The 25,293-nt window shown below is 38.6% G+C and overlaps 1 protein-coding gene across 4 annotated transcripts in view; it reads left to right on the top strand.

Moving 5' to 3' along the window:
* Positions 1–25,238, top strand: part of TBCE (tubulin folding cofactor E) — a 29,675-nt gene extending 4,437 nt beyond the window's left edge. Inside the window, exons 4-17 of one of the 4 annotated variants that reach the window (XM_082306464.1) lie at positions 7,315–7,503; positions 8,586–8,674; positions 9,357–9,456; positions 12,440–12,542; positions 16,989–17,065; positions 17,331–17,429; positions 18,867–18,931; positions 19,017–19,081; positions 19,561–19,713; positions 20,379–20,532; positions 21,061–21,129; positions 22,214–22,273; positions 23,628–23,719; positions 23,973–25,238. In XM_082306464.1, the coding sequence (XP_082162590.1) occupies positions 7,315–7,503; positions 8,586–8,674; positions 9,357–9,456; positions 12,440–12,542; positions 16,989–17,065; positions 17,331–17,429; positions 18,867–18,931; positions 19,017–19,081; positions 19,561–19,713; positions 20,379–20,532; positions 21,061–21,129; positions 22,214–22,273; positions 23,628–23,719; positions 23,973–24,065 (1,408 nt within the window). In that variant the 3' untranslated portion in view covers positions 24,066–25,238. Of the gene's footprint in view, positions 1–7,314; positions 7,504–8,585; positions 8,675–9,356; positions 9,457–12,439; positions 12,543–16,988; positions 17,066–17,330; positions 17,430–18,866; positions 18,932–19,016; positions 19,082–19,560; positions 19,714–20,378; positions 20,533–21,060; positions 21,130–22,213; positions 22,274–22,470; positions 23,720–23,972 lie in introns of those variants that run through there. The other 3 variants (XM_082306466.1, XM_082306465.1, XM_082306467.1) reach the window with 3 other exon arrangements.
* The last annotated feature ends 55 nt before the right edge of the window (positions 25,239–25,293 follow it).

The raw sequence follows: 25,293 nt of genomic DNA, 5'->3' as shown, positions 1-25,293 counted from the left end.
GATATGGAAGGGACTTAGAACTGTTGCTGTAAAATGTCACATAGAAAAAAAAAAAGATTATTAAAATTATTATTTCTATATTGTGGGGAAAGTAAGTCTAGTTTTGTATCTGCCAAAAGGTCTTCTGGAGACAAATGAAATTCCCTGAGATAGCAAAGGAGGCTGCTGTATTTGTATTGAGACCTGACAGCAGTTCAGGGCTTGTTAAAGAATACACTTCATTATCAGTTCAGATCAAAGTTGTTCTCAAGCCAGCAAGTAGAGCCGTTTGGTCTCGGACTGAATCAGCACAAGAGTTTATCTATTAAATAATTCAAAATTTAAAAAGTAGGTATTTTGAAATCCTTTCTGGGAATACTGTCTCTTACCTGTAGACAAACAGGCATGAACAGGGAAGGGGTAGATTATGTTCAGTAGTGCAAATCAGAATTCTTAGTCTGTATCTTCTTAACTTCTACATTTGTGTAAGGTGGAAGTCCTAGAGACCTCATTATCAGAAAATGAGATGATAAAACAAAATCTGTTCTTTAGAAAAATAAATAAAGAAAAAAAACCACCTGTGAAGACTGGATATTTTTTCCCTTGTATCTAATAATAATAAAGCAAGGCTTAAGGAGGATAAGCACACAATGCAAGAAAAAAATTCAACATTGCTGGATTTTCTTAGCTAAAGAATTGGAAATTATGGTCTTAGAGCAACTGTGTCTTTTGAATTAATGTATTAACAGAAGTTGCTTCTTAAATGCTTTGAATTTAATGGAAGCAGTTTCCAAGTTTAAGCTAGATATATTCTGCTGTAGGAGAAATAATAAAAGTAATTGGCTGGTCAGCCCAAATCTTTCTGGACAGAAGAAACAATTGAACATGTTGTGGATGTTTTTCAGCAACTTGAATGATGTACATTGGTGTGTGTATAATATTTACATACATGTGTATAGACTCTTGCTTTTCTAGCAACCATTAGTGTTCTCCCAGGAGATGAGATCTCAGATAGTGATCTCCATTCATGTTGTAAGAATCACCTTTTTTTTATTCTTAGAATACCTGTTCTTTGTACTCTGCTTTGTTCCAGTCAGAGAAAGTCCTGGAGTCTAAGAGAATAAAGAATAGTTCTAGCAGTCAACCATGACTCACAGACATAACTTCCTGTGTGCAGACTGGTTGGTAGTTCATGTACCAATTGTGAAGATATAGGCAAACTGAAGTGAAAAATTGTTACCTTATTTTATCAAAAAGATGCTAAAAAAAAAAACCCTCAACCTAAAATGTCACCTCTTTACTACTACTGTTTAGGGGAGGGGATGGGAAATTATGTTTCTTTATATAATGTATATACATCTATAAAAATAAATAAAATTTCTATTATTTTTTTTTCCCCACAAACCTTATTGGTAGTATCCTTTGCTTACAAGAGTACTTTGCTCACTCCCTGAATTCTGATAAGCAGAAGCAGCTGATTGAGTAGCTTGTACTGTAAACAAATACAATGAAAGGACATTTTTTAATTCTTTTTAAGGTAATTTTGGAAAGAATGCTTTTTAAAAAAAAGAAATCTTTCAAAGTGACATTTCAAAATGAGATCATAAGAGGAAAATAAAACTGAATTTGAGGTTCTCATTACCAGAGGATCTTCTTTGTATTCCTTATTTGGGTAAATTCATAGGTCTACTTACAGCTATATGTGGTCTTTGTAGTAAGTTTTTTGGAAATATGACCTAAACTTTTATGTTTCATGGCACTAAGCTTTTCTGAGTCATATATTATGTGGTGCTAATTAAACTTCTTAAGAATATGAGAACAAAAGAACAAAACAGCCATACTTCAAAATTTGCTGACATCATGAGTGTGTTCATCAACTCTGGATTAGCTGGAAATGGCAATGCAACTCTGGTGGCATTTTTGTGAATTTTTTTTCCTGATAATAAAGTCTTGTTTCCTAATAACTGAGGAAGCTATTATTTTAGCTGTCTGTTGCAGTAGTGTATCAGGTAATTAAAATAAGCTGTGTTCTACAGTCCTTCAAGAGAAATGAGGCGTAATCAAGCCTTAAAATAGTGTTAAAATTTATGTACAGCTTTTGAAACATGAGTATGCTTTCAAATAAGTTCTTGTCCCGCAGACCCGTTCACACAGTTCCACGCACGCGCTCCCCTGGGAGATGTGGGTTACAAGCACGCTCACCTCCCCTGGGAACGCGAGTGCCTCAGCTGCACACTCCTCCTGTGGAGACATGGGTGCTCCAGCTTCTGCGTCCCTGCGCTGCTTCCTGCAGTCTATTAACGTGCACGCCGGTAGAAAGCACTCCCGAGGTCACACGTGTGTGCTGAGATGTGGGGTGTGTATGTTGCTCCCCACAATGTCTGTCCTTGCTGGGCACAGGCTCACCCCAGCATCTGACCAGAGAGGTGACTTTTGATGGCATCAGACCAGGCTTTGACTGCTGCTCTTTCTCCCCACAGTTACGGATGTTCAAGCTTCTTTTATGCTCCCCATCAAGTGGAGTCCTCCCTGCCCTCCCCGTTTAATCTGGCAGAAGGGTGATCTTTCTCCTCTCAGTCAGTTTTGGGTATTCCATTCACACACAGTGTTTACACAGGCATTGCTATTTTAGCAGCTGTTTTTATCCTTGCCGTTTTGCTGGGGGAGATGTGTGGATTCCCCAGCAGCAGATGACATACTTCTCTGCTTATCTCTCGAGATGGGAGTAACATTCTGCTGTATCACACAGTTAGAGTACTTTGAGTCATAATTGAAAGGAACATGTGTGTGTCCCCCCCCAAAAGAATATGTTTTGTTCTTCCCAGATCACTCTCCAGAGGAATCCTGATATTTCAGCAGATACTGTTACTAGAAGTATTGACCATATTAAATTGTAATTCACTTCCCCACATTTGACTTTCACAGCAAGCTAGAGAAATGGAGGGAAGTATAGTAAAGCTTGTTTCTGTGATGTTTCCAGCCTGGCAGAACTGCAGTTGCTTCTCAGATATTTGTGGCCTTTTTTCCCCGCCTTGTGTTAAGTTTTATTCTGGTGGGAACTTTGACTTTTGTATATTTGTGTAGTCCTGAAATGCCAAGCTATCCTGGCAAAGGCATTACACGTTTTCAGTTTTTCCTTCTTCAGTGAGTTTTCTAAGTTGCACATGGACATGTTTTTAAATTTACAGACAGCAGTTGTGACCAATCAGATGTTACTGTTTGCTTGAAATTTATGTTCCTGCCCAAAAGAAGATCTGTTTCTATTAAATTAGACTATCTCTCCTTCAAGAATGACAGATTCACTTCCAGGAATATCTACTTAGAGCACAAACAAACTCTTCAAATACAAGGAAGATGTCAATATCATTTTAGTGTCTATGAAGAAGAAGCGATTGACATTTAGTGAGGGGATAATGGGTTCCCAATGATCCTTTTAGCCTCAGAAGGTCTCGGTTAGGAAGTTTTGGTTGTTTCACTGTGTGTCACTCTACCCATCAGAGACTTCTGCCCTCTGCTGTCAACAGAACAGCGCTGAAATAAAACTGTTGTCCCTCACCACTATTCAAACGTGTCGGGTGCACCAGCAGAACCTTAAGATAGCATCTGGAACTGCAGATGTCTGTCTGTCTTTCCTCGTTTTGTGAAAGCTCAGACTTGGCTTTCATGTTTGTTTGACTAAGGTAAACTTGCAAGAACTTCAGGTACTTGCTGGTGTTTGCAAAGTTTCTTCTGTGCAGTCAGCAATTTGATACACCATAGCAGATTAGTGTTAGGTGTCACTTGCAAGCATTGTTTGATGCCACAGCTGCCACAGACTGTTCTAAAACTTGAAGAGTTTTCATTACTGCAGTGTGTAGATTCTCCTAAAACAAGTCTGGTCTGCTGAGCACCTTCCCCTAAAAGCAAGAGATCTGTTCAGAGCCTATCTAGAAAAGATGTGCATGGATTCAGCCAGCCATATCTTATGACACCTTATGAGCTGTGTAGTGTGTGCACCCTGGTCATGATGATAATTGCCTTGAGATAATCATTGCAAACAGCTGGTACTGGGCAAAGAAGCCGTTCCATCCACCTTTACTGTCTAAGCTGATAAAGCTGAGATCTCTCTCCTTGACTCAGAAGCTTGCTTCTGCAGTCAGACGGGTCAAGTGTATAACTGTTAGTACAACACAGTTTATGTACTACTGCATTGTTCTTCAGGTACTGAGAAGTGTACATGTGTGACGCTTCTCTAGCATATGAAGAGCTATCATGTACCTGTAATGATGAGCTGTGCCACCACTTTGTTTTACATTAGCAAAGAGGAATGATGCCAGATTTCCTCTTTATTTAGGGAAATGGTTAACCAGTGGAAGCTGATAGCTAATCTGAATTTTAATGAATATCTTTCAAGGGCCCTGGGCATGCTAGCAGATGGGCTGTATTGCTTCAGGCTACTGAATCATGAATAGGAAGTGTCCTACAAGCTGACTTCTGAGATTGGGGTCAACTTCTCTATTTTCAAAGTCAATAAGAAGTGTCAGTATTAACCAGAGCCAACTGGTTGTCAGAGCCTCACTTGGGCATATTCCAGATTTTCTGCTTAAGGAAATTGGGGCATATCTTCTAGCATTTCATTTCTGCACAGTGTGTTGTCCTGGCTGCAGGACATTCTACACGCATGGGAGCAAAATCCCTGTTCTCAGACTTCTGAATGTTCAGCTTAAGTCAGGTTGATCAGTAGTCCATAGGTTCTTCCATCTCATGATATGCATGCTGGATGACTCTTTGGATTAGGATTTATCTGTTTAGTTACCAGTTATGGAGACTGATTGCTAATAGGTGTGCTTTTCTGGGAGTCCAGGTGCTGTACATTAGTTGTTTGATATGTACATATGGCTTGTACAGTTCATATTCCCTAGTGTGAAAGTTAATACAGGCAGTGTATTTTAGGGAAAACGAGTTACAGGTGAGTGACCTCTCTCCTTGAACACACAATCATTTCGCCTGAAAATAGGTTTCTATTGCAGTCTCCTTTTCTGTCCTTCTCTGTGACAGTTCTTGGAAAAGTAGATCAAATTAATAGAATGGAACTGAAACTTAGGCTGTGGAATGGACTTGAGTATACATTAGATAATATAGCATGCATAGTGCTTGGAAGTGATAGGAACAGGAGAGAGAAACCCTATGATCTTGCTATGATCCAAAAAAAAAAAAAAAAAAGAAGGGTCTTGAAAGAGAAATGCGCCATGCTTTTCCTGTAGCTTCAGATGACAAGGGGGAAGGTAGCTAGTTTCCTTTGTATTTTTTCCTAGGGGTAGAACTGGCTCCTGCAAAGACAATGAGGAAGGAGATGGCAATAGAAATGGCAACCTGAGAGGACAGAAATGGACTTCAGAATGGGTATAGTGATGGAGAGACGCAAAGGGCTTGGCTCTGCCAGGGATAAATGGCGTGACAGGAGGGATGCAGATGTGGGGGTCTAGGTTAGCTCTGGTGAGAGGGTTGGGGAGAGCAGAGGAAGAAAAGTAGCAGAACTGTTGAGTGCAGAGGGATGGCGATGACAAAATGGGGAGAATCAAGGTGATAGGTAAAAGAACAGGAGATGTCAGAATAAACATGCAGCAGGACCTAGGGTGAATTACGAATAGACAGGAGTACAAGTTTTCTTTCCAGACCTCCAAGTAGAATCCTGCACTATCTACCATCTATGAAGCTGTTTGACTTAATTAAATGCAAAAGTGATATACTTCACAGGTAAAAGATGTTGTAGTTAACATGGTGAAAATGTCATTTACTGTTTTAAGAAGTGGTGTTAAGAAAGAGTCACATAATTTTTATATTTGAGGAAGTTCAACGTTTAAACTAGCCAAATGTTTCCAAGCTATGAAGAACTTGAAAGGAATGGAAGAAAAGACTTAAGAGAAAGTTACTGGATTAAAAATGTAGAGAATTGAAAATATTTATCGAACCTGAAAGTACACACTGGATTTACATTCTCTAAGAGTATGCCTTTCTGCTTGTTTTGTAATCATTGCACTCTAAACTTAGTCACGACAAAACTAGACTGAAAATATTTTAGGAGTAAATAATACTTAGTTTCTACCCAGATCCTTCTTTAGAATATGAGACTACTTAAGTAAGTATTAGAAATGTTAATGACTGAAACTGGCAGAGGCAATTTCCAGTACTTTTTTTTTTTTTTTAATAAAAATGTGAGTATATGGTGCCCAAGCTATTCCATCAGCTTGTAATAGGTCCATAGGATTCAAGGTCTCTAGGTACTGTTTTTCTGAGAGAATTTTGAACTCTGTAGCATTGGTGGTTTATATTATGGTTTGCTAATTAGCCACTTGACGTTTACATGCTGTTTTGAAAAGAGGAATTTTATTTACATAAGTGATTTCTTCCTCCTGGGTACTTTCCAACCAAAGTCTGTACTCTTCTCAGCTGGAAGGCAGACAGGTACTCATAACTACCAATTTTCCTCCTGCTGTTTTCTGGCTGATCCTCCTGTCAGATCCTCCATCTGCTCTGTGATACCATTCCCACAACTTGTCTCTGCCAATTCTTCCTTGATACTGTGTTTCCTTGCTAACTTTGATAGAAGATGTCAAAGCAATTGCGTGGCAAGAAATTGTCGTGCAATAAAGTTTTTTCAGTGCTCAAGAAAAACTAAGAAACTTCATAGGACTGTGTAGAGCATACACTAGCTGGATAATTCTGTTGAATATTCAGTTTCAAAATGGTTACCAAGTTAGTATCAGAATTTTTAAAAGTTTGAGTTTGTATAAGAGTTCCAAGTGGTACAATTTGCATCTTGTGTCATTTGTGTGGCTGGAAGGACAAGGCTGCATTCTCTTAGAATTACAAGTGAACTATTCAAGTCAAATATAATGAGGCAATGACTATTCGGAGTATTCCTATGGGCCTTAGGCTGTGGTAAGACTCCGGACACATTTGTTCTATGATTTAGGTAACTTTGTGTCTATCCGTAGGTAGAAACTTAATTTTCTGGGAAAACTGAGTTCATAATGAGTTTGGAAACAGCAGAGCAGTTATTTCTAATAACGGCACTGACATTGTAGTTTTGATGTGTAAGTACGTTTGGTGATCTGGTGCTTCAGTTCTTGTGGCATCTCAAAATGTGAACTTGTTGGGTCAAATGCTGTCACAGATACTTTGCAAGTCTTACCTGGTCTCACTGAGTGGGGTCAGTGATGTCTAAAATTAGCCTGTAGAATTGCCTTTTGACTGCTTTGGTTCCCAGTATTTTAAAAAAGTAATAGATAGTACTTTTGAGACTAGTCATGATAACTTTTAATATTTCACCTTTTCCTGGCTCCTCTGTTCTAGGCATCCTAGAGGAGGATCATTTATCCGGCCAAACAAGGCAAATTTTGGAGTAGATTTTCTTACTGCAGTAAAGGATCGGTATGGATTGAATGATGAGCAAGATGTTCAACATGGGACAGAGAATACATTAGTATTTGGAAAGAAGACTGTGGAATTTGTTGGCATGGATTCTATTGCAGAACAGCAAAGGCAAGTGTAATATATGAAAATCTAAGATACGTTCTTAGTGATTGATTAGTCAAGTAGTAGTTCAACTGTAAGGAAAGGAAGCTGGCCGCCTTGCATATAATATTGTCACATCTCTAAAAGTAAGCCAAACTGCACTATGGCGGAAGAGACAAGAAATCTTCCTATTGTGGCTTCATAATTTACCTGTTTTATGGATAGGAACTGGGATTATGTCATGTTTGAGTGCTCACATTCCTCATTTTGATTTCACAAAGTAGGAGGTGATGATATTTAGAGAGGAATGAGTGAGATAAATTATCATGATATTGGCAATCATTATACACATGCATGGTCCTTTTTAAATAGATGTATTTAATATTTTCTTAATATTGTATAGTATTATTTCACCTTTGTTTACTCATATCAGTAATGACTTTGTACTAAGAGAGGGAAGGCACTGTACTGCTAGTGAAGAAGTCTTTCAGTCAGTTCATGTGATGTTCATTTATCGGGAAGGGTAAGAAAGGAAGTAACTTAATGATGTGTAACAGATTGCAGTTTTAATGACCTCCAGCAGTAGAGAGGTATCAATTCAGTAGGTGGCAGTCTCCTTCTGAGTTGATATTCCACAGCTATGCTCCCTTTGTCTCCCAGAATGTACTAAGCAGTTGAAAATACTCTTTTTTTTGTCTTTTTTGATAAGTGATACAAAGAATGCCCAAATAACTTAGAATCTCTTGCAAACAGTATTACAAGCAACCTGTTAAGCTTGGAACCTCTCATTAAATTCCAGTTTGCATAGCTATATTTTGTCTGTTTTATCGCTCTCTTTTTCAGTTGGATGAGGGTGGGTTGGGTTTTTTGGGGGGTGGGGGTTGTGGTTCAACCAGACCTATTTTGTAGTAGCAACGTAAAGGCAAAAACTAGAAGAAATGTGTCTGCTTTCGAGTAAGAAAGATGCTATGTAGCAATCTGCACATTGCTAATTCTAAAGGAAAATATATGTATGAAAAGGATATTATTTAGTTGTAACAACTAGGTATTTATATAAGGTACCTATTTCTGTTTGAAGATTACTTAACAGAATGTTCTTTCTCATTTAGCCAACTGAACCAACTGGTAGATATCTCAGTGCGTGAGTGTGCAGTGAGCCATGCCGGTCAGAAAGAGGAAATCAGCAGAACATGTGCTAGTATCCTTTTTTGCTATATTGCGTGATACCACAAATAAAGTACATATTTTAGTATTCCAAGTGTTCACTTCAATGAATGATATTTGTATCCTTTTATTAAAAAATGTTTAAAACTGCAGTTTATATTTAGAAGCTTAATGCAATGTTTAGAGTTAAAAAGTAGATGCCTGCAATTTTTGAGAGGGAATGCAAATTGTGGATAGAAATAGAAATACTGTTATAGGTTGCTACTGTGACTGCAATTTCAGAAGGCTCCAGCAATGGCGATTTTTTTAAATTTAACTCTAGAATAGATAAAAATACAACTGATACATCCTGTAGGCATGAGAAGTTTCCAATATATAATAAATAACGTATTCAATATACTGTGTGTTGTAGCAATGTTACAGAAATACAAAGCAGGCATTATTTGTTCATTTATAAGAACTGGTAAGAGTTCCTGTGAATACAGAAATTAATCCATTTTAAGATTTGTAAAGTTAAGCTCTTTTAGAAAACTATAAGCCATTTCCATACCACAAATCAAAATAAAATTTGCTGTAACTGAGCAGTAGATTCTCTTAGCCCAAACACGTGTAATCTACTTCTGTTTATTTGATTCAAAACCAAACCCTAATTCTAATTCCTGAAAAAGGAAGTTCAGATTTGAGATAAGTTTCTTTTTCCTAATGTGAAATTTCAGATATCAGGCATATAAATCTATCAAAAAATCTGATATCGTCTTGGGAGACAGTAACAGCTATTGCTTCTCAAGTCCAAAATCTGGAAACACTTAATATCAGGTATAAATATTCATATTTGGGTTTCTGTTCCTTTGGGGTAGGGACAAAAAGGAAGAGGCTCTTTTAGGTACAGGGTCAGCTTTCTAAAGGCAACTGGATGCCTCAATACTCATTTTAATGGGAGCTAAGTTTTTAAATACTTTTTTTTTAAATCTTGTACTTAAACAACTCATGTGTCTGCTATATTTTTCAGACATGCCTTTTCCAGGAAAGACTAGAACCCTAGGAGTTGAGCATCTATGTAAAACTAAATTCTGGAGAAGTGCTTGGGACAGATAGATGTTGACTGGAGTTTTGTAAAATTAGAAAAATCACAGTTGTCTGCAAAATAGCATACAGATTTCAGCCATTAAACATGTACAGGAATTTAGGCATTTGTCAATGTGTTCCACATAACAGATTTCATCATTTGTATGCAAATTGGCTTGTTGGCTAGGGAGACTGGATTAAAACGCATTCTAGATTTTTACAGGCTGCTGTAGACTCTTTTAAGCAGTTAGACTGAAGGTAAAAAAAATTACTCCAAGTACTTTTATAGAAATGAGGAAACAGGTGGTATAGAACCTTAGGTTTACGGTGTCATAAGATGCCCTTACACGCTTCTGTGACATCTAAGACAATTAATTCTCTTGATTTTAAAGCTTAGCTTGCCCCAAGGCAGAACTCACTTAATATGTGTATGCGTCCACATTGCATGTGTACAGTGAGTCTGATCTGCAGCAAGGAGACCAGCTTCAGAGCAGGCATAGCCACATTTGCTGGCTGCACGTGCAGCAGGTCGGACTCTCTGGATACCTGTGCGTAGGGTCTGCCTGGCACTGGCAGGGTGCGGGGACTCTGCTGGCAGATGGGCCCCTCAGAAGAAGCCAAGACCTTGAGGTGGCACTGCTGCAGGAGTTTGCAGCCTGCCTGTGAAAGCACTAGTAACACATCCTTATCACTTAAAAATCTTGCTTAGCATTTTTTAGTTAGGTTTAGCAGTAGCTATCTGTTTGCCTTCTGGGTTTGCAAACTTGTTTGGGTTTTTTTTTTGTGAGCTTAGAAATTTTTTTCTGCATAGAAAAACTGTAAAGTAAATATATTTTCATTTTCTTTTAAAGTCATTCCAAGTGTCTTACGGCTTTATCTCTGGTTTTTATCATTGTTGATATATTCTGACTGTCCAGGCAAGTCTTTATTTAGGAGCCCACTTTTGTTTAAGAATGATGCTTCACCAACAGTGTCTTGACACCAAACTAAAATATCCATAATGCTTTAACCAAACCTTAAGTAACCCAAGGCCCAGTCTATTCCTGTCCTGAAATGATGCTGATAAGAACCGTGGATCATGGTGGCAGACCTAGGGGAAAAGCTCTTGTATAGTGATGGCATTGGAAAAGGAGGGAGGATGTTGTTAAATAAAGCTGCAATTCCATCAAAACAAGAAAGAATTCACAAAATAATTTCAAAATAAAGAACATTTCTAGTACACACCTATACACTAGCTGGCACGTGCCAGAATAATTTTCTGGTGTGAACTAACACAATGGATTATAGTTTGTAAATAGGTAGCAGCCTAAACCACTAATTTTGAGAAGTTAATGTTATAGCTGCAACTTCAGGAAGTTTGTTTTATTGTCAAGGTTAACACCTTGACTGCTGACTCTTTAAGCAGAGTTGTTCAGCTGTTTTGGAGGTCGTACTAGGCATTGAAGACAGCGGCAGGGCAATAGGACTGCAGGCAGAAACCCAAAACGCAACTTTTTTTTTTAGAGTCTTGGAGATCTGTGTTGAGTTTAGCAGCTTCCAAAGCCTTCATTGTACAGTACATACAATGTGGCTAAAACAATTGGAAGTGACGTAAGCTAAATTGAAATAAATACCAAGTGAATTTAATAAAAAAGTGACCCCAGTTTTTGTATTTGTTCTTATAGTTAATGTGACAAAAATGTGTTTTTTAAATACTTGTATAGGTGTTCCATTTTCTTCAATATTTAGCATTGAACAGCTGTTTGCAACCTGGGTGCTATTTGTAAATCTAACTTTGCCTAGAGCATATGTTGCCATGATGTATTCTTATCAGCATGCATGAGAATACAGAGAATTTATTTTAATTCACCTAGAATAATTTTTGCAGTTTTTCATTGCTCAGAAGTGTAGTCTAGGCTGAAGGGCTCTCAGAAGTTACTTGTGATAAAGTTGGAAAGCAAAATGGGATTGATGCTGGAATCTGATGCTTATGGCTGCAACCTGAAATAGTCTGAATTTGTTTTTTATTGTTTTGACCTTCCATTTACTTTAAAAACGAAAGACATTAACAGGTAAGTCTGTTACTGAATTCTTTGTGGAAGGAATGTTGGAAGAAGAATAAAAGTGATTAGCCATTCACCAGCTCTCTAAGAGCTTGTTTAAATGAGGAAATTTAACCTATAAGTATGTAAGTATAACTATACTGAGAGATATTTATCACAATATGCAGGTAGATCAGACCTTAGGAAAGAAATAAAAACTTTTGTTTGGGAGTGAGTAATGAAAACTAATTTGAAGACTGCAGATTTGAGAATCTCTTAACTATTTTATACTGGTATTTTGCTATTGAGAGTGGATTTTACATCCTTTTGTTTTACTGGGGTCTGGATAGTCATGTAGGTTCTGTATTTTCAATCGACACTAAGGAATTTAAGCCCAAAATCTGACTTTGTTTCATTTAATATTAGTGAAAATCATTCTTTTCATATTCAAAACTTAGGGGAAGAAAAGGGAGGAAGGGGACCACAGGTGAACAAATATGCATTCATGAAATAGGAAAGTAAGTTAGGAAGGAGTACATTTGAATATAACTAGAAGGGTGTTTTATAATATTTGAAAATAATACGTGACCCCTTGGCAGTGACTTTTTAATTTTTTTTGTGTAAATTGTTTTTGTCTTTAATATGTAATTCCAAATTAGTGAGTTAAAGAAATGCAATTATTAATTATGCTATTAATTATTCTTTTTACACAGTGAAAACAAAATGAAATTTCCATCTACATCAACTTCTGTATCCGGTGTATTTTCAAAATTGAGGATTCTGGCACTTAATCAAACTGAGATAACATGGACAGAGGTAATAACCTTTACTGGTTTTGTTTTTGTTTATATTGTTAGGTTTTTGAGGCAAGGAAAGCACAATGAACATTTATGCATTATATTCTACTGAAATGTAAGCATCCTTAGAAAAGGTGCTGTGGCTTAACTGTATTAGTTCCGTAGTAACTAACATAGTTCCTACATAACCTAGGAAGTTATATTGGCACAGGAGTCTAATAAGAAACATTTAACTTCATCTACATTTGTAAATTACCAATACACCATGCCTGGTTGTATGCAACACAGATACAGCACAAAATAAACAAAGCTTTGACTTGTTTCAGGGACTGAAACATGCAAACATTTAAACGACTCTCCCCTAATACGATGTCTTATTAAGAATGAAGTCCTGTTGTCAAATATGTTAGCAGTGGGCCTTTTTTCAGAGATGGGGCTTACGAAGCACATCTCAGTAGTGCCACGTTACTTAAAATGGCTTGTAAATTCCAGCCCATTATTTTGATGTCTCAGGGGCAGATTTTGTATGTACTGCATTGTGAAATTACCTGAACTTTCAGATTTTTGCTGCCAGCCACTATCCAGTAATAGAGCGCTCACCAAAACTGGGGTTTGTGTTAAGTAGAAAGAAACTTCTTCATTCTCTTGTCTTGCAGCAGGGCTAGAGGAGGGTCATTGCCGTGTATTTGTTTAGTGTCTATTCACTGTGCTCTTAAACCAGCAGTGGGGTTTATGCTAGGACAGTTGATAACCCTTCCATACCAGCAGCAGTATGAATGGTGAAGTGAATGGAAGAATTAAGTGGCTACAAACACTGTAAATGGCATCTAGTGCTCATCAGAGTAAGTTTGTGCATCGTGGTGTTTAAAATGTTGGCAGCTGCCAGCAGCTCTCCTCCGTACCCGTGTGGCCAAAAGGCTGGTCTGGAGCCTTGCTTCAGGCAGGTTAGAGTTCTCCAGGGGTAACTAAGTTGCAGAGAGAAGCCCCAGGATAGTCAGAGCAGTTTAAAATTACATAGCTTTTGCATTTGTTTTTGAAACTCTGTTCTAGCTGATGATTCGTCATAGGTGGTAAAGATATTTTTGGTTCAGAAATCTTTTTTATAAAATAGAAATTTGTTTGATTCATTCCTTTGTAAGTGGGGAGACATAACCTGTGCTTAAAAGTGGTGTTCCAGGGCAGCCAGACAAAAGGGAAAAAATAAAGGGACCTACCTGACATTAATAGCCTGTGAGCAAACCACTTGAAAATGTTACTGCTTAAGCTATACAGGGAGTTACTTTGAAAGGTCAACTTTTTAATAGAAAGTAATAATGAATATGATCCAGGCAAAAGAGAAATGCAGTGGTTGTCAATGGGAATATAAGCAAAGTCTGAAAATCCTACAAATGTTTTAATTAAAATTAAAGCAATTTAATGGTGAACAGCATTTCAAAATAACTTGTTGCCATATGTAAGAATATATGGCATGGCAATAGTTTTTAAAAAGAAGAGAAGACTTGGGGTTTTTTTCCCATTTGTTCCTCTGTTTTGAAATATTTTTCACAGTAGAGGGACATGCTTAACTGTTACGCAGTTACATAACTCCACATTTACATGCCTTGAGCATCAGTTTTCCAAAAAGTTCTTTCGTTAGTATATTAGATGCATATATCTAAATACATCTGAGATTTCTATTAATATATCAATAAAAGAGCTTATTACTATATAATTTTTGATTGTTCAAAGCATAACATATAACCTTCGGGGGGGAAAGAAATCCTGTAAAATATCTTAGTTAGAAACCATTGACGTAGAAACTGAATTAATGCATTTGAGAGTAATGAATTGATATTTATGGCTCCGAAAACATTTCTTCTTAGTCAGCATTTAGATCATAATGTTATATTTGTCATTCTGTTTTCAAACTAAGATCTTATATTTATAAAATAATCTACTGTTATACAGGGTAAAAGAAAAATCTGGGTCAGAGCGGAGGTGCAGGATCATGTTTCTGACAGTGGCAAGTAGCAGGTAGTAGGGAAAAATTCTAGGCAAAGGGCAAGCATATGGTAAGAGCTTCTTATAAAGTAATCTGGAGTTCTGGGGCTTCCTGAGCTGGAGACTATATACTGTGTTCAATTAGTCTTTGTGGATTTTTTGTTTCATGATTTATCTTAACTGTGTTAAGAACCCATTTGAAAATTTTGATATCCACATCTTTTAACATCGGTTTAATTATGTGCTGTATGAAAAAATACCCTTTTTGGTTTTTGATCTTGCTGCCTGATAATTTGATGTAATAATTCCCAATATTTTATGTGCAAGTAACTGAAACAGCTATTCTCTGTTTCATAGCTTTGATGATTCTTGCTAAGCTTCTTTGTGCCTTTCCCATTTATATTATTTACTTCCCAGGATAAAGAGACTAAAAATATAGGAACATCATGGACTTACATGATGACAGTTGTTTCTTGTTGTCTTTATTTCTTTTGCAACAGGTCTTGGGTTTCCATCTTTCTTTTCCGATCTTTTTTGATCAGCAGTGGCTACTCCACTGGCTGCTCGTCCCAGCCTCCCCACCAGCTACCCACAACAAGCCCTGATCTTCCCCGAGTGTTAATTTGGTGTCAGATCTGTGAACATTTGTTTCTGTAGGGGAGCTGTTTTAAGCAATAGTTGAAAGTCCGGCAATTTGAGTTTCTTAGAATTGTGATATCATTTGGTTGTGGCAATTTTCTAGTCATTTGGTCAGTCTATTGAAAAGTCTCGGTACTTCGGTTTTGTGCAGTTTGTCTATTCCATCCATCACAACGCAGGGCTCTTGTGGGGGAATCCCCAAAGGTTCTCTGTGGTGAACAGAGAGCACCTCATTTCTCTTGACTCTGCAGGCTTCTTTTCACCCTTCCTCATCACTAATAGATAAACTATTTTGGACTGTCTTGTTGACACAGGGAAACACTATCCAAATTAAAGAGAGAGAGAAAATACTGGTGTTTTCTGCTCTTGCACTGGAGCAGGAAAAGTTGTTACATCTGAGTTAATAAGCTTACATGTGTTGCAGATACGGCAGCAGGATGATGTTTCATTTTTCTGGGTGTGGAGCAGTTGAGCCCCAAATCATATGCCGCCACTTGAAGAGATCTCAGTGTTAATATTTCATGTTGTATACATAATGAGACAGTTACATCCAGCTGCCTAACTTTGTACAGCTGTAACAGAGAGAATGAAGCATAGTTGATGAAAGGAGGCTTTTTGGTGTCTAGGATAGTAGACATTTATAAAAGAATTGGTTAGCTATATACAAAACAAGTTGAATTTGGTTGTCCAGGTCTCTGAACTTCACTGCTTTGTAACCTTTGTAACCTCCTGTAAAAACAAGCTTTAGGCGATTATGCTGTGCATGTGTACGGCTGTGTTCTTGCATCTCAAAAACTTTGAATCTTCTAGCCAATTTTAAACACATTTTAAAAAGAGTCAGGGGCTTAAAAATAATTTATTACCTACAAATTCCAAGAAAATAGGAATGTAGATGGAGGAAAGAGCCCCTCCCCCTGGTTTCCTAACCAAGGAAGGAGTAGCAGGATGAGCTTGCACTTAATGTGACTCTGGAGAACACACAAGAAAAAACCTCAGTGAAAAAAATAATTTGCAGCTGACAGGCACAGATCTGTAGGACACCGGTCAGTTCCAGTGCTTATGGAACTCCATTTGCTAAAACTGCAAAATTTTTGACGCTGTCACAGTTGCATACAAAACTGGGTTTTATGCCAGCAATTTCTATTGCTTTTGTAATAAGTGCTTATTTTTAGAAGTTGTGTTATCTGCTGTAGGTGTTTGCAAAAAAAGTAAAATAATAATTTTAATGTAATTTCAAGACATAAAATTTAAAACAAATGCACCTTTGTTCAATTTGTAGCCTTTTTGAACTGATTTTTTTTCTTTAGAGTACTTGAAAACTTCAGGATATGTGCTGACTTAATGCAATTCTCGGTTTTTAGTGGTTTTGCGTGCTGGCGCAGTCCCGTGACAGAGAAGCCTTCAAGCTCTGATAAATTAAGATATTTTAAAAGTCTGTCAGACCTGATGAGGTGTGCAGAAGTCCCAGAACCGTTGGCAGTCGAGTGTGTACTGCCATTTCCTCACCTCATCGTAGGGCAAATCCGATCGCTCCAACCCTGCGGAATAAAACAAACTCCGTTTCCAGGTCCCGCAGCCCGAGGTAGGGCAGCTGCTAGCCGCAGGCCTGGAACTGCAAGTCCCGTGACTGTGCAGAACCCCCTTGGCGTCATCTGTGCTGGTAGATCCAGACACAGGAAGGAGCCAGCTGGAAGAAAGGGCGGGCTAGGCGATCCGTCGTACTTGTGTCTCTGTTTTGGGGAGCTGTGGCTTGTTCTGAACATGTTCTGAGGAAATCTGCATAAAGTATAATTTCTGGAATAATTTTTCCCAACTTTGGTTACATTAAATGAAGTTTTGCTCTTAGGTTCTTCTTTGTGCTCCAGGATGGCCAGCACTTGAAGAATTGTACCTTACTTCTAATAATATTACAGTTTTGGAAAGGTAAGATGAGTAACATCAGTCAGTCGTTTGTGACTGACGTACTGCAAAGTTATATAGCAGATAAAGTTACAGTCCTGTAATGTTTACATCACCATGACATAATTGTAAAATAAATGATGCAAACTTCACGTGATGTACTTCAAAACATGTATAAACGTACACAATTACTTGCATGCAGTTATATACTCAGAAAACTAGTGTTTCCATTAACAAATAACTCTAAATGTTCTGCGTTTGTGTTTTTGGTTTTTTTCCAACGTGGCAGGCCTGATGATGATGTCCTGCAGACCCTGAAGCTGTTAGACCTTTCAGACAACCAGTTACTGGATGGAAATCAGCTGCATCTAATAGCGCATCTTCCCAGGTAGCTGTTAAACAAATGCGCTGGAAATTCTTTGTCCTGGATATTCATCTCCATAGTCTTCGTTGACCGAAATATGATAGTATTGATGTTTCATGGAATATTTACGGAATCTTGAAATAGAGGCATTTTGCCCTCTTGAGGAGCGTAACTGAATTATTTAGTTGAGCTATTTTAATATAATCTTATTTTTGTTGTATAGTAACACATTCTTAAGCTGTATATTATTAGATTTTCATTATATACTTATGAAAAGAAAGTGATACTAAAAGTTAGTTATATATTAGTTTGCATAGGGTTTTATCCAAGATGACAGCACTGTAGAGTTTGTGTGGAGTGGCAAAGCAAAGGAGCTATGGAAGTTGTGTCTTAGGAACAGTTTTCTGGCCACGACAGCGTCGTGCAGGTTCATCGGTAGCTGCACAGCCATCTCGGGGTCGTTTGAGCCTGAAGAGAACTGTTGGGCGGTTTGTTGAAGGTGTCACTCCTGAGGCTGACACGCTAAGGACGGTTGGTGATGGATGCTTGCCATCAGCGCTTTACACCCGTGGTGCCTACTTATTTGTAAAGAAAGCAAAACAAAGAGGGGTTGGAGGGAGGTAAAGTTGGTAGGGAGGTAGGTTGGGGGGAGGTACAAAAGTGTGGTGATAATTCTTCCCCGCCTCTGTGAACTGCTCTTGGTTGTTAACTGCGGGGAAGGTTACTGCGGTTCCTCTGCGGGTAGGTGTGTGTGGCACATCCTCGGCACAGGCGCTCGCTTTTGGAAGTCTCAGTGCTTTTTGGGGGTAGCTTGAAGACTTTGAGAGAGACATGCTTCAAAATTTAAACCAAAACCCAAAAACCAAACAGTGTAATTCCCATACTGCACTGCGTAAATGTGTTTCCGCTTTCTCAAAAGCATGTCTGTGGCGATCCCTTTACTCAGATTCTTCTGGTCTACGGCACTCTCAGTAGCAGCGTCCTTATGGTAGGAGCAGGCTTGAGCTGCGATTCCTTGCTTTGGGGTTACCATCCAGGGAACGTAGGTGTGCGTTCCTTAAGCGCTTCAGTTACGGTGACAGGAATATTGTGAGACTAATACGATAGTTTTGTTAATTTGTGGAATTAATTATTATCTCGCACTGTACACTAAAATAGCAGCCGTGATTTTAAATAGCCACAAGCTATTTAAAAAAAATCATTTGGAAAATCACACCTTTGAAATCCAGGAGCCATTTTGAAAGCTTGAAATTATTGCACTTATTCTCGGACAAATTTATTCCCTGAACACTCTGCTGAAGTCTGGGTACTGTCTGTGAAGCTGCTGTTCCTTTGTCAGTGATTATGCATCATGTCAAAAGTTTATTAGATCTTTGTTGTTTAAAAAAAATTCGGGTAGTATTTCTTTTCAAAAAACTTCCTGTGCCATGTACAGTAATCATTGTATCTATGAAATTTCAGATTAGAACAGCTAATACTTAGAAACACTGGAATATCTTCTATACGCTTTCCTGATGCTGGATTTGGTATGTAAAAGTAGTAATTTATTTATAGCTTTATAATTCTGTTTATTTAAAGTTTTCACTATTGTAAATTTACTCTTTTTCCTAGGATGCAAGACTAAAATGTTTCCTTCACTAAAACGCCTTGCAATAAATGACAATAAAATATCACAGGTAGGTTAGATTGCGATAGTTTCGCATTTCGTAAATGCATGTATCTTTGTTTAAGAGTAACTTGCAATTTGCTTTTTTAAAATTTCTTTGATGGTATGTGTAAGATCCAGCAGTAACTACTGAATACTTTGATCAACACAGAGGCATAATTTAAAAATTTAAAAACATTTCTTAACGTCTCAGTTAAACATCTTTATGGTAGCTAGTCACGTCCTTCTCCTACCTCGTCATTCCTCTCGCAGAATTCTAATGATCTAAAATGCTGAGTAGTTCCCCATTTATTGAGGTTTTTTTACTTAATTAAATGTAATGCAGTTTTTTCCTTGGCTAAATGAACAGGATGAAAGTACTTGGTTCTGCTGACCAAAAGAACAGTTTCAGTCATGGGCATTGTACAGGAAAAGTCAGTGTTACTGTGTATTGCGCTGAACTGGAGTATGTTTTATGTTTCCTCAAAAGACTGCTCCCTTCCATTTCAGTGGTCATCTATCAATGAGCTTGATAAACTGCCATGTTTGCGGTCACTGCAGTGTCACAATAACCCTTTCATGGACACAGAGAAGAACCCAGAGACCCTGAGACAGCTAATTATTGCCAAGATAAGTCAATTGGAGGTTTTGAACAAGTCTGAGGTACGTGATAATTAAATGAATTGCATGAGTCTGGGGAAAAACATGAAATCGTTGCCTGAGGGATTGTTTCCAGTTTCTTTTAAGATTACTGTTTGGGTGGGAGCAGGACTCTTCCATCACCCAGTCATCAGGGCACTCAGTAGGGCTACAAGATCCAGCCCTGTTTGTGAATGCTGCTGACTCGGTGGGGACCAGGACAAGACAGAGGAATGGTGGTTTTCTTCAAGTGCCCGAGTCGTGGTGAAGTTGCAGGACTGTTAACAAAAAACATACTCTGGCCAAAAAAAAAAACAAACCCAAAAAGCAGCATAGTTGAATCTGTTTCAGTGACAGTAATACAAGCATTTGCCTTCTGTAATAGGAAAATAGCATTATCTAAACCAAATCAAACCTTCAGCAAATGTTTATCATAAAAGAGAGCAGAAGCAGCATCTGTTCCGTAGCTACAAAAACCATCCTTGTGTCATCATATACGGTAACATCTCTGCTTAGGTGTTCATTTATGATCAGTCAGTACACGGAGGTAGGGGTTGTAAGATTCTTGGTAGCATCAAAACATAGTGAACGCCTAAGTAAGAGCAAGGAGCCAGTGTCATTCATGAGTGAGATTTTCTTCTCTGGAAAGTTGTGTAATTATATTATGTGCCATTCCTGTGTCAGTACAGATCCTTCCTGCTGAAAGAAAAGGAGCAGAGCTCGATTATCGCAAAATATTTGGAAATGACTGGTTAGCAGCTGGTGGGAATTGGAACCCAGAGAAAAACAAACCAAGTGAAGAATTTCTTGCTGCCCATCCCAGATACCCATCGCTTTGTCTTAGTAAGTACCGGTACAGTAAAATCAGCACTTCCTCACTTCTGGCATTGTGGTAGCGCTGGTTTGCTCTCTCTTCAGTTTCCCTTCCTCTTGATGCTTTTTCCATGTGCTTTGCGAGTGGCTTTTGCTTCTGTGGGGCAGCCGCGTTGTACTGCGCCCTTCCGGGCGCTGCTGCCTCGGGGGTGGCACCTGTGAGCCTCTGCCCCGTAACTGCTGGTGAGCAGGCAGCGGCCGTCTCCACCTGCGGCTTTTTGAAAGCGGGAATGTTTGTTAAGCAGCACCTCCGCGTGCCTGTCACCTGCTCCACCCCGTGCCTGCGCGCCCTCCTAAATGCTCTAGCAGTTGGGCAAGGCTCGTGTCTGCAGCACTCGACGTGGCAGGAGCCCACCCCTTCCTGTGCTCGGTATCCCAGCTGCTGCGGGAACCGCGGCGGCGGGCTCGTGCCGGATCCGGCACCGCACTGCTCTTAGGTCTGCTGCTGAGTTCTAGTCTTGGAAGGGTTCACGTCTACCTGCGCTTCCCTTCACACAGAATATGGCGCACCTGAAGAAGGAGAGCTGAAGGGACGACAGCCTTTGACTCTGAAAAATCAGCTTCTGAGTAAGAGGCCAGAAATGGTCAAAAACGTTCCTTCTGCGTTTAAGATATTTTACGAGCTTAGTGTTTCCTGGGTGTATATGGAGAATAAAAGGTTCAAAAGCCTTTGGGACGTTACAGAGTTCCGGCTTGTAATTTCTGCTTCTCTGAACTGGCATGTATCAATGAGTTTGACTAGACGCCTGCTTCTGTGTACTCTAGCTCATTTCCCCCTCAACCCAAGCGGTTTTCTTAATTAAGACTTAATGGAGAATAGCGGTAATCAATACTCCGTTCTGACAGCGTGAATGGCTTCGCTACAGAAGACATTTGAGATTTGAACCTCAATAGCTGCACTGGTTTCTGATAAATTTTTCTTTTTTATAGCTTCTTACCTTCAGGACAGTCGAGGAAAATATGGGTAGCTTTGGTATTTGGGGCTGTCTACGTATTTAAACCAGGTTACATCCCAGCCTTACAAATTCACTGGGCTTTGTTTCCCGGTTGATAGAACTGAACCTTTTTTTACTCCATGGGCAAAATAGTATTTTAAGGCATTACATTCTAATCCATTTAGGTGGAAGACTAAATAGAACAAGGAGCTAGTTGGCTAGACATAATAGAAACCTTTTTCAAGGATGAGTCTTTTTCTCTCTGTAAAAGAATTAGGCTAACAACTTCCTTAAAATGTGCTTGTACGGTGCTTTTGAGATATTGAGGGTCAAAAACCTGCTTTAAACTGAGTAAGCAGTTCCCATTCTACTGCAGGTTATTTTAAAAAGTTAACTAGAAATTAAGCATTTTTAGGTAAATACTCCTCTTTACCAAAAAAAATGTTAAGTATTAGGGAGTCGCTTTTAAAATATTTTCCCTAATTTACCAAAGATGAATAAAACCTTGATTATTTTAAGAAAATTACTTCTAATTTTTCAGAGAATGACTAAATGCTATCTTAGCTGCTCGGATACCGGCTACATCCTAATTTGTTTTAGAAGATCAGGCTGAGCTAGGGGAAACCATTTGTAATAAAAACAGACTAGAAAGACTCTGCTCCTGACAGAATAGGGCTTAACGTTCATTCACTAATGCCTCACCGTTCTTCCTTAAGCTTTGACAATTAAATGTCCTGAGAAACCTGAACAGAAGCCAGTAGAGAAAAAGCTACCAGGTAAGAAGTCTTGGCTTGTGTTTAAGCAGTTGATTTGTAGCTCGTTTTCTAATGGCTGTATTAAAGAATGGCAGCTGCCTCTGGCTTTGTCAGCTCCTGAAGATTCTCCCCTGAAGACTCTGTCATATAAAGAAATGACAAAGGTAGAAATTGCTTGAAAAAGTCATTATTTTTCTGACCTTCATACTTACTTCCAGTCCAGCTTCAAGAGTGACAGCTGATGCTTGTCTTATGGCCTCTGCTGCTGGTTTCATGATTCATGGGTCTGAGGCAATCAAAGGCTAATGAACTGGTATGAAGTCTGGTGGACGTGTTACCCAAACAGCATAGAACAGGAAGTTGTAAGAGCCAACTACCTAGTCTGCAGTTCTAGATACCGAGGTCTGGTATCTAATACATGAAGTGAGAAACCTAATTCTGGCCTGTATCAAATTTGCCTTTTAGTGCCTGTAGCGAGACTAGAATGACTCGACTTGGTTCTCGATCAAACTGATGTTTTGAAAAGATGTGTCAGAATGCAGTCTGAGAGAAAAGACTTACTCAAGCTTTATTCTAAAATAAAAATCACATTTATTATCACAAGTTGCATAAAATCAGATAGATACAGCTTTTACAAAAAAGTTTGATAGAAAAATATTTGTCTAAGTACAATGTGTGGTATTACAGGAATAACTCGCTATTGCTGTGCCTTTAGATAAAGCTTCAAAAGAAGTGAAATTCAACCAAAATATTGAGTGTATCTATCTATTGCAAACACGGGTGTCACCTCTGGAACAAACTACATTTACTCATTCAAGATCCATTACAAAAAATATCCCTCCGTGTAACTGACTTCATAATATAAACCACTCTACAACTCTGCTGGCAATTTGTTTGGGACTAATTAATGCAATACCATTTCTAAGAATGGCACTAGTTCCACAGTGGCATTCGCTTATTTGTGCCGGGAAAGCCAATTCCTGGTAACGAAAACGCCAAGGAACAGTCGCCAGATGCAAGTAGTCAGAACCTGACTGGTATGTGTCCCAAAGGTCACTTAGTTTAGCATGTAGTAAATACAAACTCAAAAAAGGTAAATTATGAAGCCGTAACACTTTAATTTGGTATATGGGATCAAAGCGCTTAAACCGTAGTAGCATATCCTGTCCTATCCACCAGAGATTAAACCATTTTCAATTTGATATTAGCAGGTATGGTTTCAGGTACAAAAGCCATCATTACAGTGTTAGAACTGAAGCAGCAATACAGCCTTTCACTGTTGCTATAAGCAAGTACAGTTGAAACCCTAGTACTTTGCTACAGCTCAGTGGTAGCAGCGTTTTCCTAATACCTTTTCTTTCTTTCCCCTTGACAGAGTCTATGACTATTCAGAGGGTCAAAGGATTGCTGTATCGCCTACTTAAAATTCCTGGTTCAGAACTGAAACTGTCCTACGAAAGTTCTAAGGTGAGTTAAAAAAGGGTAATTCAACAATAAAATACTGCATGCTGCCAAAGGTCAATAGCATGTGCTAAAATACTACCTCATGGAATGGCTTTCACTTAAGGAGGGCAGTCTTCATGCTGTAATTTAGGACCTAGTTTCATTCCTGTAATATGACTGATCCTCCCTGACTGCAACTGCCTGATCTATATTTGGTTTACGTGAATGGATTTCAGTTTAAGTCTGATAAGGTTTTTTTTTTCCTTTCTTATTCTAGCTGGAAGGGAAAGAAGTGGAACTAGACAATGACTTAAAGCCTTTGCAGTTTTACTCAATAGAAAATGGAGACTGCGTGTTAGTACGGTGGTAAGAAGGGACTCTCGTGATAGACTGAAGGAAAAGCCAACGCTGGAACTGCAGACGAGTTACGGACTGCCCGCAGACAGCCTGTGCCTGAACACACCTGTGGGAGAACGTGCATTTCATACGTGGCACCAGAGGGCTATGCAACAACTTAATCGTCAGTCTCCATGAAAGCATTTGCTCTTGGCTGAATTGTCTTACTTGAGAGATACCAAATAGTGCTTAAAAGCCTCAATTAAATAAAACTCAAGGTAACTTTTGCCAAGATTTTATACTACCTTCCCATTGCAACTCTGAGGATTTGTTTTACTGAACCGAGTACCTGATTTAGCTGTGATCTCTTTGCTCTTAGTAGGACAAAATTAGTGCTGCACTGAAAGAGACTACTTGCTCTTTTGTTTTCACCTACTTCCAAAGACCTTAAAGCAAACAGAAGTCAAACAGCAGTAACTGTGGAAGTATCTACACAGCCTTAGACTATTTAAGGTCAAAATCTGACAGGCCTTTACTCTACCCTACAGCGTTACCATACCGCAGTTTAAATAAGTCCTCGGCAGACTGCAAGGCATTGCTGTTTATTTTACATTCTTTAGTGGGCTGTTCCTCAATCTTCTTTTACTTCCGCTTGTGTACCCTCAGGTTCGTGCCTAATAACACATTGAGCTATCAGAAATCCCTCCTAATCAGGCCAAGTTTGCAGTACTTCAAGATTTGGTATAAGCAAACTTTGCTATTGTTTTTATCTAAAATGACAATGGTATAAACCAACTAAACATAAATCCTAACCCCAACTGTCCCAGCCCCTGCGCAGATGAGAGCAACCCCTCGGCCAGCACAGAACCTGCTGCAGCAGGACTCACCTGATGCCCTGGTGCTGAGCACAGCTCTCCACTGCATCCTGGTGCGGCTCTACACTGAGTTAAATCAGTAGTACTTTAATTTACAAAAGACAGGCTAGTTGGCATTCTTATGTGCATTTATTAATTACAAGTAGGTCTTTGACTTTATATAAAAAGGAAACTTTTTTTATCTTAAACATTTTGGTTTTTGTCAGATCAACATCTATCCTATAGAAAATGAATACTCTCAGTCCACTTGTAATTATCAAAAGGGATGTGCAAATATTGTTATACTTTAGTTGAAACCCAACATTAAAAGATACCTTAATATTCCTTATTGTTCCAAGAATGAATCCAAATGTACGCTTTTCCATGATCATTATAGGCTACCCTGTT

This window comes from Platalea leucorodia (assembly GCF_965183815.1).
Source record: "Platalea leucorodia genome assembly, chromosome: 3".
In the NCBI taxonomy this organism is placed as follows: domain Eukaryota; kingdom Metazoa; phylum Chordata; class Aves; order Pelecaniformes; family Threskiornithidae; genus Platalea; species Platalea leucorodia.
The sequence above is the reverse complement of the archived record's forward strand: the minus strand, read 5'-3'. Positions and strand labels throughout refer to the sequence as shown.